Genomic DNA, 15,495 nt, shown 5'->3' on the forward strand with positions numbered 1-15,495 from the left:
CTTACCTAAAAATCTCTTATAGGAAATTCACTTTAAGGTTGCTTGTCTTACTGCATGTGGAGTTACAATAACCGGACAGTAAATCCAGAAGGTTTTACAGTTGACAGAACCTCCACCAAGGCTCCATCTACAGAAATACTTAGCTCCTTTGATTTCATTTTAAGTATCCTATAAAAATGTCTTTAAACAGTAATCTTAGCTTTCCTGAAATCTAAAATTGAAATGCAGTTTAATAATTTCTGAACAGAGATAATTATCTCAAGAATGTTCATAAAAATTCAAGACTATGTTTACTTTTTGAACAGCAAGTAGAATGGCTCTAATCATCAAATAATCCAAAGCAAATTAAATAGCTCAGTCATACTAACTAGCTTCAAAAATACTGTCTAATTAAAAAGTAAGGATATTCAAAATGACAATCATCAAATTATGTTTAGTATTTTATTGATTTCGAATATTTCTCCATGGCTTGCCCATTATTAAAGGGCTGCCCACATAACATGATCAGCAATATCCAGAGACAATAAACATGCTTAACAGAAATACATAGTACATGCTTTTACAGAAACTATTCAGTTTTACCCAACACAAACATGCAGTTTTTCATAGTTCCAAATAACTTAATACTTCAAAATATTACAAATTAGAATTGTGATATTTTTAAAGAAAAGCAATTATTCTTTATTCACTTACCAAGACTGTATTATATCTGTCCTCCAAGTCAGTGATGAACGAAGGAAATGCTGGTTTTGCCAGCTAGTTCAGAACAAACAAAACCTTAGACTTGGGCTCTTAAGATAATGGAGACTATTTCAAACAGCAGATGTTGTAAACACATACATTTGAACTAGTCACCAAGGCTCCCTTCATACAGCAGGCACCAAGCACTGGCCTAATAAACCCCACAGTTCAAGCTCTAAAAAAACTCCAGTTAATGGGGTAGAGGGGAATCACACAAGGTTTTAAATACCTGACTCTCAAGCCTTTAGTGCTTTTAAGGAAATCACTTCATACAATTTGGATATTGTAATAAAAACACTAAAAATATTTTAAAACTACATCATAACTACTTGCAATGTATTGTCTGGCAGCAAAAGTCAGTCACAAAACTTATTAATTTCTCATAACTTCAGCCATCAATTTTTGTCCACTTAAAGCAATCACCAACATCTGGTCATTTCCTAAGTATTTTTCTCAGAGAGAGCTAAATGTTTCTTTAAACGACTCATCTCCCTGTGCTGACTATAGAGGGAGCCTGGATGCCTAGATTTATACAGCTCAAGTAGTATTTTATCAAAACTTCCCCATTACTAGTATTTAACAACCTTTAATACAAGCATACATTACAAAATAGCAGTCATAACAAAAAACAAATTAATATACAAAGAAAAATACAAACCCCTTTCAATTAATGCCACTTATAGCTGAAATGCTAACTAGAAAAAAATCCCAAATTAATCTATTTCACAGCTAAAACTTACTCTTAACACTATTTTAGCAGCCAGTGCCTTTATTTGCTTCTTTTTCTTGAGGAAAGAATGCATTAAGTCAGAAAGCACTCTGAAATACTATTTGAGCTTTGAGGTATTTGTGCTTTACAAGCAAATATTAATTGGTTTGTTTCACTTTGTACTGCTCAACTTTGAAGTATTTTTAGAGACAGTGGTCATTCTTGCAATACTTCTGTTTGACAGCTTATTTTCTTTGGTGCACATGGTTCATACACAAGCACAACTTTACACCAAGGTATATACAGACGTATGTGTATATATTGGCTCTCAATGCCTGTGTTAAGGAGGAATGTACAATTATTTTTCATTTTTACCATCCTTGGCAAGTGGATAAGCAACACATAGTTCTTTACATCCGACTTTCAGCGCACCATACTGGCATTAAGGAAAAGAGCAATGCAGATACTCCATATAGTTTGGATACATCATAATATTAGAAAATTAATGTTCAATAACAGCATTTATATTTAAAAAACAGTGTGATGGACCAACTACAGCAATTATCTTTAAGCTCAATCTTCACCTGCAGGAATAATATAGAACATGCTGATGTAGCTTGCTTTCATTATTTACTACAGGAAAGCTCAGGATAACATGGCTATTAAGTAGTAGAACATGAAAGTCATCAGTGAAAATAAAACTTAATAATTGGTTGGGATAAGATAATGTTTGGTTTTGGTAAGTGACAGTTCATGAAAATGAGACAAAACTCACGTACTGAAATTTTTGTCTCTTATTTCAGCCACTGAGTGTATAACTGGAAAACACCACAACTTGCACAGCTGCAGGTCAAAGATGTTTGAAGATGCTGCCTAGCCCTCAGCAAAAGGAAGATTTCTCAACACAAATCAGAGGGATGGAAAAAAAGCCCCAAACCCTCATTTCCCAATGATAACAGTGTCTTTTAACCTAAATGCATTGAAAAAAGCCCCAAACCCTCACTTCCCAATAATACAAATAAATGGGAGAATTGATTCTTAACGTATTCTGAACTTGCTCCCATAAAGGCTTGCAGGGAACATGTCCCTTACTAGAATAAAAATAATCTGTTTTCAAATTCAATGGGCTACATACTACATAATGGGCAAGTTTCATATTCTATAAACTTCAGTTTACAAGTGCCTGGAGTATTTCTTAATAGCAGCAGCAGTCTGATCTGATGTAGCAAAAATGAAATAGTAAGATATTATTTATATCAGCAGCAACACATTAAAATAAATCTAGCAGCATCAGAAGAATTATCCTCATTTCATGCAGCATTTCAAGTTATTCCAGACCTTCTTCCCTGTCAACTCATACATAAATATGCTACTTATGATTTAGTAGTTGCCTACCTTCCTCCTTTGAGACACGCTGAGGGCAGCAAAGTCATTAAACAAGGATGAATTTGGTGAAGTTAGTGGATCTATAAAACCAATGTAAAACCAAGGTGTTACTTATATATACACTATTAAAAGGAATTTTATATTTTTTAACTTATTTCTGTGTGGAAAAAATCCTTTTGACAAAGCTAAATTTAGCAATCACACTGCTAAAACGCTCAACATTTATTAGATTCCGTGCAACTGCTTAATTGAAATGGTGCTCATTAACAGAATTCAGTACTTTTAATTGCTGTTGACACTATTTAAAGGCCACCTAACATTTCACAGCCTTCATCTGATCAGAAAACCTGTTCAAAGCGCTCCTTACATTTGCATGTCATTGTTAACCCTGTAGATGATACATCACAATGTTTCCAATTCACCAGAAGATCCTCTGAAAGGCTTGACAAGCACTGGAACAGGTTGCCCAGGGCAAGTGCATGAGTCACCATCCCTAGGGGCACTGTGTAAATGTAGTACTGAGGGAAAGCTTTGGCAGTGCACTTGGCAGCGCTGGGACAAGCTGGACTGGATCTTAAAAAGTCTTTTCCAGCATAAAAGGTGCTATGATTCTATGATCTCCAGTAACCTCAAATTATCAATCTTCTGTTTAAGAAGTCTTACAAATAATGATGTGAATTTTGCTCGTCCTGTCACTGTTCTGCACATCAAATTTAATTCAGAATGAAGGACAGCAAAGTCAACATTCTATTAATAACTTTTTATTGTTTTTCCTTTGTTCCTATTCATCTTTTCCAGAGTTGAAGTATCAAAAACTGCAACATTCACAAATGCAACTTAAAACTCCAAACAACATGACTAAAACTGTCACATTAGCAAATGACTGCCAGCTGTAAACATTGGTGTTTTGATGAAACACTGTCTTTAAATTCTTAACAGAGAATTTATCTTATATTTGTTCAACAATAAATATTCCCTAAAAGGGCAATTCTACAGATGAAGCACTGCTTGGCAGAGCCAGGGAGAGAGAGGGGGAAGGATGTGAGACATGACAAAATTTAAAATGGTTCTAAAAGTTGATGTGGTTTCTCTCCTTGACATGCATCACCGTTACTATTTGGCCTGTCACAGTCAAACTCTGACTGCATTTAGAACTGGAGACCTCCACTGCCTTGAATGGCTAATTGTTCAGCGGGACAAAAGAAGCAGAGTTAATTTCAAAGCCTACTGGAAATAAACTGGGAAGAAAATACCTACAAATTTTGACTTTCAAGCAAGCTCATTTTATTGTAGTTACTACCACGCTTTAAAAATTATAATCCTAGTAAGTAGATTAGCTGTAGGGTCAGACATGCAAATGGAGTTCTAGCATAATTTACATAGCAATTTTCAAAGCAGAAATTTATTTTAAATATATGTCCTTGCCATAAAGGAGCAGTACCCTCTTCTTTAAAGAACTTAACAGCTACAGCTGAAATAGTCTGTAGAGATTCTGAAGAGCACATTACAAAGCTCAATACAGCCTCCACAACAATTTAGTGAGTACATAGGCCTCCAATATCAAGACATTTTCTTCAGCTGAAAACCATGTATACAAAACATGTTCCTAGAGCAAGGAAAAATATTATAAGAGGCAAAGTACTGCCTGCAAGACAAAACTGAATAGCTATTAAAAATCAGCAGTTATGTGGCATTTCACAAAATCCACATACCCTAAATTTAACAGAAAACACCTGTACACTAATCCCACACAATAACTTATCCAAGAAGCATCATAAAAAGGGATACTATAGTGAAGCAACATAAATGCTTAGGCTATTAATGCTTTACAGTGGATAGGCAAACTAACATTTCACTTGAAGTGACAAGACTGATAATAACTAAGTTTTTCCCCCACAGCAAATAGAAGGCTAAAAATTTATGAGTTCATTACACTACTGTTAAAAAATAAAGTTCTGCTGTATCTCAAAATCTGAGAACAAGTAACACTTCCTTAAGCCTCGGTTTTGTGAATCTCTCAAATTTTCCAACATACTTTTATATGTATTTCTTTAAACATACTTACCATGGCCTGCATACTGCTTGGCACTGTCATTGAGAAGGCTAGGGGAGCTGCTGCTATTTGTCATCCTCTGTAAAAATAAATGATGAAAGTGTACATGTAAAATAAAGTCTTGACAGATTAAGTGAGGGCATTGGGGATGACCTTTAGAAAGTTTTGACAGCCTATGAAACTTGTGCTCATTCCCCATTTTGTAAATACACTAAGTAAACAGACTTGTAATTAAGAAAAACATTTAGTAAAATACAGGATTTTGCACAACAGAAATGCAAACCAAAAATTACTATATGTTCAAATTAAACACAATCTTTGTTAATTTCTTCTAAATGAGGAGGGTCTACCAAGCCTATGGTTCTCTTCCTGCATGTTGTGAAAACATTAGATAAGACAATTACTTATCACCTTAAAACAGTCTTTCATACTGCACTCCTGAAACAACTACTCCCTTTAATATACTATCACCACTACATGAAACTTCTCCAATTAAAAATACTTAAGTATTTTATGGACTCTTTTTAAAAACAAAAGAACCTTTTGAGACCTTTCAGCAAAACATCCAGATTCCTCCAAGTCAGCAGGACATCTGAAACCCTTTTAACACTCCTCCTAGGCTCCACTCACTTCTCCTACATTCTTCTAGAGGTATCAGCTAGCAACAAACTGGACTCAAGTGAAGCAGTGCTGCACTAAGAGCTACTGCTTCTTTCATAGAAAAGTTTTAAGCAAGAGTAAGAAGACACACTTTATTATTTTCTTTCACCAGCTTCCCAACAGGAAGAAAAGTGTGAGAAGAAAAGGAAGGCAAGGTCAGAAAGTGTTCTTCATCACTGAGAGACAAACACTAATTTGTTAAAATACTCCCTGGCATGCTTTTGGCCCACATCAACCCAGAGTCTCCCAGCCAATTTCCAGGCACTATTCAGCAGTGAAAAGGTTTGAGAACCCTTCAAATTGACGGTTTGCATGCAGACTCTGCTTTAGTGGGTGAGCACACACCAGCACAAACAGGCCCTTTTGTGCCAGCTGGCCTTAAGCATTCAGGAAGATCTCCAGGCATGTTTCATTTAGTAGTCTAGACACAGACTGACTCAGAACTGGTCACTGGAGTTCTCTTCACAGTTATTTTTTTCCATAGCCAGTCTCAATGTTGGTGGCAAAAGGCAGGAAGCTTACTATGTTACACTTCACTGCCATTTCATCTAACTGTTGACTATAAAGATCAACATTCTGGAGTAATTTTGGAAAGAACAGAGGACAACCAATAGAAGTGGGAGTGCTATCCAATAAGGTAGAACTGTAAACCTACTGCAATTCAAGACTCCCATCACTTGCAATTTTCAGAGCACCACAAACACCACCAGAAGCTTTTGCTTTTAAAACCTGTATCTAACAGAATAGATGGTGCAAAGTAGCTTTTATGTGGAATGCTTACAACATGTAAATAGCACATAAACCCTCAACTTTTTCAAGACTGCAAACAAGCTGTTTGCTATGTGCTCTTTCCTTATTTTGATGTCACCTGTCTCTTTCTCCTAAATATACTGACGTGACACAATATAAATATCACTATCTGTGTAAGTGATAAACAATTCTATACACAAAAGGCATGGGTCTACTGAAACAAAGTTGACTTACTTTTACAAAACAAGTCACCGCTTTGAGAGACACACGCTAAATTGACAAACTTTGCCCAAATTCAAGGATGCTTATTCAATTGCTCACAATCATCAAAATAAGAATAAAAATACACCAAAATCATTTCTGGATTATAGCAGCTCAAGTAATCATACATCACATTCCCATCCTAAGCAATGGAAAGAAGCTGAATAGTTTGTCACAAATATTTAAAAAGCATCTCAGTTATACATGTTTTTTTTGGCATTTGAGACATCCACACCAATCCTCATAAAACAAAGGGGTTTAAGAAGAAATTTCCTAAAAGGAACCTTTCAGATTTGCACAAGATTTGTGCTGGTGTAGATAAAAATAGTATTAATGTCCACTTATAATACCAGATTTAATAATAATTTTAATGCAAAAGGTAATGCTGTTAATTTGAAACAGGAGTAAATATGATACTGAAAACTGTGTTGGTATCAAAGCTTGTTTTAAACACATAGGTTAAACATGGAACAAAGTACTTCTATTCCATCAATATTCACCATCCTCAGGCATAGGAGTTAAATATTCAACCAACAGACTTTCAATGGGAACAGGAGCCTGAGATGATGAAAACCAGTGCTGACACAATCACTGAGAACATAAAGTGCAAGCAAGGCAGACTGCAACAGAGCATATTGTTCTGCATTCTGAAAGCGCAGTGCAACCCAAACCTGTGAGCATCAACTGTGCTTTTACAAAGTCAAGTTCCCATTCAAGGTGCAAACATATCTTACACACACCAGGATTCTGAAAAACCAAAGCTTGGGCAGCCTTGCCTTAACAACTGCTTGTAACCTGCACCTGGAATAGTTAGAAACCTCCACCACATTCATGAATTTTTCATTTTGCTCACTTTTACTACACATGCACAAGCCTCTCACCTTAACATTATTCACAGAAGACCTGCATGTAATCAGTAAAGGCTTTTTAAACTGTTTTAATATTAAGATTTCTGCCAACACCCAAATGCATTTAGTCTTAATGAAGGCTACTCCTGTATCTGATTTTTACCAAAAAAGACTTGAAAGAAAAAAAAAACATTAGAAGAACACACAAGTGCTGTTTGTTATTGGTGTTTTCAGGAAGGTAGCTTTGATTTTAAATAACACTTATCAATCTCTTCTAATGATGTTCAACTATTTTTCATACAAACTCAATTTCAAGAAGACTGTAAGCACCTCAAGCCCAAGGGATGAAAGCTCCAGAAAGGCAAAAGCAACCATTAACAAGGAAGACAATTAAATATTAAGCCTGACAGAGAAGGTAAGCACACACCTGTGAGAACTTCAGACTGTTTTACTACATCAGGGCTTTTATCATATGGAAATTAATATAGAAAGACATCTTTCTGATAACCAAGTAAAACACTCAGTTCCACAAACTTCTTTTCTCCGCCTGCCTATTGGTATGATTTGCTGAGGTTCTTTAAACAGTACTCAAAATTCAACTAGGATGGCTGGCATACATCCTGCCCCTCTCCCTTCAAAGGAATTTAAAAGTTGTTTCTGTTTTAGGTTTTTCTCACAGGAGGGATGCTCCAGTACCCTCATCCTCTTTGTGACCCTTCACTAGACTCTTTTCAGTATATCCCTGTCCCTAATGTACTGAGAAGCCCAGCACTCCAAGTGTGACTTCACCACGGCTGGACAGAAGGGAAGGATCACCACCCCTGACCTTTTAGCAATGTTTTACTTCAGGCAGTCCACTTCCTCCATGCAGTATACTAAGAAAAGAAGTGTTATAACAAACATTTCCACCTTCTAAAAGAACACACCACCTTGCCTCCACCCTTCAATACTCAGTAACAAACACCAAAATTATAGCTGCACTTAAGGCAAGTTTGCTTGACTTTCATCTCCCTCAAGTATATATTACAAAGCTCTCATCAAGATAAAGCATGAATAAAACTTTGATGCAGACAATTAGATCTAGTTTTACATAGCTTGTAAGACTTACCGTGAAGTGACTGGTTTTCTTTTTTTTCTCAACCATTTCTTTTCTCCAAAATATGTAAGAGATTATATTTTTTCCTCTTTTTCTCTACATTCCATGCCCTAACCCTGAGCAAGTTAGAATTTTCCTAATGGTCATTCCACAGTGCTAAGCATACTATCTCAAAATATTTTGCAGTATGTCACAATCTAGTCTCTTCATCTTTCTACTGTTTTACTGGAACTGTACTTCAGAATATTTCTTTATAATTTTCAGAATAATATTGACCAGAGTACAAACAGTCATTCTGCAAAAGATTAAGACTGATTTGTTTGGCTGTGACATTGTTGTCAGACTCTGTGACCTACACAGGGTGATATCTTTTGCTTTTCTTTTTAAGCAATCCAAAACCTGTCTTTGACAGCACATGTGGCACCACCTACAGAATGACCCACTCAACTGCTGAAACTAAAGCAACTGGATTTCTTCAGAAAGCATCATGAAAACAACAACATAATTTTGTATTTCAAATAGCACATCTGTAGCTCCACTCAGCTCTCAACAGTTAAAAACTGAAGACAATTACAAGCTTCTGTGCTATAAGGAGAGTTTCATTATACAACTGTTGGCAGATGCCACAATGGCAACAAAAGTCTTTGTGTTTATTCAGCTGCAAGGCTTTGAAGTGAGCATGGTCGCTACTTCTCAGGCTATCCAAGAATGCATAGTACACCAACATTTGCATGGTGAAAGCAAGCAAAACCAATTCTTCTCCATTGCTTGGCCTTGCCAATTTTGATACTGAAGACTGTTACTCCCTTCCTATTTCAATTAGGATGATTTACTGAGAACTTAAGATTCTTCCTTTCTATGTAACCTGCAGTCAGTCCAATGGAATCCATGTAGTTATAAATCTCATCCCATCAAAATAAAGAAAACCAGATTCCTGTGAAGCAATATGGATGAAGGCCCTTCTACTGTTTTATGCTCTCGCAACCAAGCTGCTCAGTTCTAATACGTTAAAAGTTTTAACATCAAGATACTTCTCTGCCTTATCCTGCTATAATACCCTTTGAACAACCCAACATAGTATTAGTAAAGCTTCTTTCCACACCACCTGCATCTTCAGTTAAGTTAGTCAAAGGGCAGCACTAATGCCAGAGGAACAGTGACACCGACCAACCAAATGGCACACACTGAGCAAACAGCCAAGCATTAGAGGCATCCCAGCTAGCCAGCTCCTGCCTCTTCACTGCTGGGAAAGCCAAAAGCAGTGAGCTGCTTTTTGAACCACACCTCTGACTGTCTCTTGGCAGCTGCTGCTATGCCAAAAAGAAAAAAAAAACAGCTTCGAGGACAGCATGCAGCCTGTGGACCATGCTTGCTCTGCAGTCAGTATTACTTAGAGAAGCAGAAAACAGAAAAAAAGTGCTTTGATAAGATGGAACACAAAACTGTTAATACAGTATATGAAAGCATATGCAGATTGAGGGAAGAATAGACATGTGTGACAGTCTTATGGAAAAACACAAACCAATGAGGACAGAAGACTATTAGTCAAGAGAAAACCAAGTTAGTAACAACAGAAGCTGATGGGGGCAATGAAATGTTGGCTGACAGCAAAGACCTTTGAAGTAAGAGGAGTGGAAGGACAAGGCAAAGAGGTATTTTTCAGAAAGGAAGAAAAAGGAAGAATTACAGCCACTTGAAAAATCCTGCCTCTTCTGAGCTGTACCACGTACTTTTACTCTGTTTTCCCCGCTGCAAAGTGAGTATTGCCATTAACTGCATCTTCCTCACTAATGTAAGCCCAAAGATATGTTCAAGATCTTATGAAATATTCTTCCACAGATATAAATGAAATCTGCAAGTCAGAAATAGCTTTCTACAGAAATGTTGACAACTATTCAGCTACATTATTTATGGTCAAAGCAGCACATCACTCCAAATTCATCATGATATAATCCACTTTCCACCCTTTTGCTGCTTACTTAACACTGACTCTTCGAGAACAGGCACTGCGCACAAAAATGTGGTAATTGCAAACTTTGATAAAGCTTTGCTTGATGCAGTCTGGTTCCATTATATATGCATTATGGTAACCCAAACATATACAACCACATATTCTTTCAACAAACCTGTTTTATGTGCTGCACATGACTAACACATTCTGGAGATTAGATAGGAATAGTCAAGACAACTCATCAATTGAATACCTGACAATTACATTGAGAGGTATGTAGTGAATAAAACAAGGACAGCAGAAAGACTATTTCATTGTAACAGAAATGAGCAATACTCTGAAGAGACTGACTTTTTTACTATCCTTGCTAGAGTGAGGCCAGTTAAGCAACTTGAACCAAGTATTTTACTGGTGGTCATTAATTCCATTCTTGACCTTCCCACTGTAAAGCTTAGTTTTAAAAACTCAGGTCTCTTGTTTGCCAGCACTGTTGCAGTACTGTTTGTTTAACTACCATCCTTTTCTATCCCATGCATCCATAAAATGTAGACCACTCTCCTGTTTCATACAGAAAGCACTGCATGAAGTTTGATGGAATAATTGTAATGGCACCCAAAAGTGCATTGCCAACTAAGAGTCTTCACAAGGATGAAAACAGCATGCAGGAATAAAGCACAGAACCACACGATGAACATTTAATCAAATATCAAACAGATGCTCAATACACATGAATGTGCCGCACATGTTGTGTTCTGAGTAAGTCCCACTAATAATTTTCCCACTGAAAAAAAAAATACACAACATTATGAGAAACACAACCTCCAGGCTGCGCTGGCAACCTAAACTTACCATTTCCTAACATCTTGCCTCATCTTACTACTGGTTTTCTATCAGTGTGTTTATCTGCATGTTTGTGCAATTTCCCAGTTGTAAAAACCTAGCAGAAGAGCTTGTCTCATTGCATCACTGATGCCTTTATTTGTGAACTACAGATTCACCAGAGATGACAAAGTAATTCAGATGGAACCAATGTTTCCATCTGCAAAAGCAAAACTGAGCGTTAATGAAATATTTTACAGAAGACATCTGATGTTGCATTGATGGCAGAACACTAACGTTTTAGCATCTTTAGTTTGATTTGAGAACCTGGAGAGAAATAGGAACATGGATTTGTTCTCTCCACCCTACTTTGTCCCACCTTTACATTATGAAAACTTGTTTTCAGTTTCTATGTATTGCACTTGTACCATTCCAGTCCCCATTCTGTGAGTGTCCCACCAAGATCTATCTCCTCTCCGCTTCAGTCCCTTGCTCAATCTTTCCTGGTTTCTTCTTTACTTATCTTCAGCTCAGCTTCTCTAAGCCCACAGCATAAGTTTCTTTTCCCTTACCAACCTCTCTGCTCTAATTAACTCAGATACAGCTCTTTCATTAAATATAGATCCACTTCCATGCTGCTTCAGTCTGAAGTGGAAGGGAAGAGGGAAATGAAGCTGATCAGCATTCCTGCTCTGAGTTCAGTCAAGGCGTAGATTATGCGGGAGCTGCAACTGCAAAAATGTACTCAAGCTAGAACAAGCCAGTGCAGATTATATCTTTGGGAAATTATTTAACATCTAGGAAGTCTCCAGTGGGTCCACATAAACCAGTTCTGCAAAGGTTTAATCAATTGACAAAATCTGTGCAAATTTTCAGAGAAAGCAAGCAAGAGGTAGATCCTTGACACAATAACCAGATTCAAAGTCTCTATTCCAAATCATAAAAGACCAGTATTATTTAAAGTCAAACCCACTAAAATATCTCCAGTGCCTTGTTCCCCACAGGGCTGAATGACACAGAAAATCTCATTCCATGTGGCTAAACTTTATTAGTATGTACTTAACCTAGAAGCTGTCACACAACCAAAACAGACAGCACTACCTATGTAAACAAGAACTTAAATTACAGGATTCAAAGGAAAAAAATCAATACAGGAATGCTTTTCAAACTGTAGTTTGATGCCTGTAAGCGCATTCTCAACACTAATAAAATCCTACTTCCAAAGTAATTTTCCTTGTCCTCCAATGGGCTAGAGGCACATTGATTTCTTCTCAAAGAGAAACAATAATGCCTTGACTGTAATCTCAGGCATTAGCAAAGTATTTAAAAATCCCATAAGCATTCATGTTAGATGCATGCCTTATTGTCTGTCTTTCTAGAAGTTACAGTTATAATTAAAAATTGGTGTTTAGAAAGACACTAGTGTTTCTGTAGAATACAGTTTACGGATACAAAACAATGATTTTGTGTTAAAATTATAGGACCTCAGTTATACAAAAATTTCTAACTGCCAGCTTCAATAGTACACTTCGGAATCAGAGGTTAAAATTGTTCTTTTTAAATCATGCATAACTGTCAAGAAAACAATTCCATACTTCTGCAATTCTGTCGAATAAGAAAATCCAGCCTCCTTGAAAACATGCAATAAAAAAAACAAACAACCAAACAAACAAAAGAAAAAAAGGAACACACCTAATTAATTCCCACCTTTTGCTGAGTTATTTTTCAATCCATTATACAGCCACAATTGAGATCAAAGTAACCTCACAAGGAGAGTTTCCTCGATATAAAAGAAGAGAGTTGTTGTCAGCACTCAGTGTGAACTGTTTGACTCGCACTCTCTCATTTACCAGAAGTTGCTTTGTTTACTACAGGACAGATCATCTTCTTTCAGGGACTGTACTTCTTTTAAAATGCATAATACTTTGAGGGAGTTATTGTAATACTTCATGTGTTAATTCAGTAGATACTCATTTAGGTTTTAAATACAACAGACTTTTGTGGCAAATTTTCCATAATACTACCTACACAATAAATTCCACCTCATGGGAGTTCCTATGCCAACCTCTACAGAACTCTATAAATACAAGAAAACATTTCAGAAGATTTAAATATGAATCCAACATACCACCACCAGAGTCTGAGATGACAAATTCTGAAATTTTTGCCTAGTAATTTCAGGTCTGACAGTTCACATTTTTCTTCAGCGACTCTGGATCTTTGAAAAGTTTCAAAATCTGAATTTTATTTTTAGCAAAAGGCTATCAAAAGCTATAAGCCTAAAAAGAAATCCAGAAAGCCACATTCAGAAAAGAAACCTAACACAGAATTAATGTATGCAGCAAAGCTCAACACAACAGCTCAGGGAAGTGCAAATAAAAACAGATTAAATTTAAAGCAATTTAAATTTTTACTGCTTCATTTCCATTTGCAAAATTAAAGTGAGTTTATACTCTGTATATCACACAAGATGACACATTCCAGAAGGCTCCATTTGTCCTGCCTCTTGAGCAGTTTTCCCCTTTTGGTGTAACACCAGCCAGAACTAACGAAACATTATCCAAATCACTGCTATTACCTGCATCATGGGATACTTCGTTTCAGCAGGACTTGCAAATCCATTAACGCCAATGAAGCTGGTGCTAAAGTATGAATCCGTTAGATTAGCATCAGCTAACCCACCACCATCCATTCCGGGAACTAAAAGGAAAAGAGAAAAAAAATAATGCTTCAGGAAATGTTTCCTTAACCATGGGTTTATCCACTAGTGTCTATTACATGTATAGATTTTTTTTTTTTTTTTTTGCAGGGGAATAGAATATGGTATTACTGTCTTCTCAGCAAAACAACCAAAAACAAAACAGTGTATACTATGAAAAAGGAAGTTAATGAAAGAAGTTACTAAAAGAGAGCATTTGTAGCATGAAGTTACAGCACAAATGCAAAAAAGCAATGAGGAGTCTGAACTTTATAAACAAGAATAACGAGGACAATAATGATATCAAAAGCAAAATAAATCAATTAAAAAACCTAGAAGGCAAGCTTATTTTATAAAGAACCATATTCTTGCATGCTCTTCTTGGAAATATATGTGTTAAGTAAAGTTTTGAACTGGATGCACTGGTTCTTTTAAAAGGTAACATACAGAAAACACACACTTAAAAATATCTCAAACCCTTTCACAGAAAGCACAAATACTTTAAATGCTTCCTTAAGAGCTTAAGACAATTTTCATCATCTCATTCTTTGTAAAGTGGCAACAATTTCCTGAAATGTAGCTCAAAAAATCCTTTCGATTGAAAGCAAGTGTGAAGGATGCAAGAAGAAATTCATCCTGCCTAGAAACAATGGCCCAACATACAAGACTTTAACCACATACAAATTAATCCAATACTAAGAAATTACAAAGAACAACAAGAAGCTGTCATAATTAACACAAAACTCTCAAGCAGGTATTACTTCAACAGGGAAAAAAAAAAGCATTTACAAGGGTTTGCAAGCTGCAGTTCAAATGAACCTTTTGTAAAAGCACCACAGTAAATTATAAAGACACTCATCGGTACGGCCAGGCCACTGCAAGCCAACAGGCATGAGTAATAGCTAGCTTCAAGGTAGGAAGGCACACATCCAACTCAGAGGAACATCCTGTACCAAACTATCCAACTTGAACTTCTGGGAGGACTTGCAGCCAGGTGGTGACACCCGGAAACAACTGCCCGATCCTAATCCTCAAAGGAAACAAAATGCAACTTAGTGGCACAGCTAGAGGAATGCATACTATAAAGCCTCAATTTTCAACAAAACAGGATTTTTCCCTCCAAAACAGACTGCCTAACCTGGTGAGCCATTTTCATGTGCTAGGCACAGGAAACAGCAAAAGAAGTACAGTCATACGTAACCACAGGAAGGACTGGAAGAGAATGATGAGTAGCACGCACACCACAGACAGAAGGAAACACTGTCCAGCTGCACTCCCCTGAGACTGGAGTTGCATGAATCATCACAACAGGGGTAACATCAACACCCGTTCAAATGCAGAACTGTATGTGAGAGACCAAATAAATGGAATATTTCAGTGGCAATAAACATCAGTTTTGCAAGGGAAAAAGATTCTTGAACTTTTGCTGCCAAATCTAAAACATTATTTGTATATTCTGTAGGTTTGAAGGAAACACCTAAGAAACTTTAAAGATGCTAATTATTAATGAATTGCTACTTCTT

The 15,495-nt window shown here is 36.6% G+C and overlaps 1 protein-coding gene across 8 annotated transcripts in view; it reads right to left on the reverse strand.

Annotated features, from left to right (window-relative positions):
• Positions 1-15,495, reverse strand: part of PAN3 (poly(A) specific ribonuclease subunit PAN3) — a 102,930-nt gene that overhangs the window by 76,056 nt on the left and 11,379 nt on the right. For 6 of the 8 annotated variants that reach the window (XR_005953485.1, XM_041415969.1, XM_041415973.1 and 3 more), the window contains exons 2-5: positions 13,853-13,974; positions 4,902-4,968; positions 2,846-2,916; positions 694-756 (exon numbers count right to left, since the gene is read on the reverse strand). Coding sequence is in view for 6 of the 8 variants with exons in the window: in XM_041415969.1 (XP_041271903.1) it covers positions 694-756; positions 2,846-2,916; positions 4,902-4,968; positions 13,853-13,966 (315 nt within the window). In the remaining 2 variants the exon portion in view is untranslated. Of the gene's footprint in view, positions 1-5; positions 168-693; positions 757-2,845; positions 2,917-4,901; positions 4,969-12,981; positions 13,055-13,852; positions 13,975-15,495 lie in introns of those variants that run through there. The other 2 variants (XM_041415971.1, XM_041415974.1) reach the window with 2 other exon arrangements.

Source organism: Onychostruthus taczanowskii, unplaced genomic scaffold (genome assembly GCF_017590055.1).
Source record: "Onychostruthus taczanowskii isolate IOZ18803 unplaced genomic scaffold, ASM1759005v1 scaffold50, whole genome shotgun sequence".
NCBI lineage: Eukaryota > Metazoa > Chordata > Aves > Passeriformes > Passeridae > Onychostruthus > Onychostruthus taczanowskii.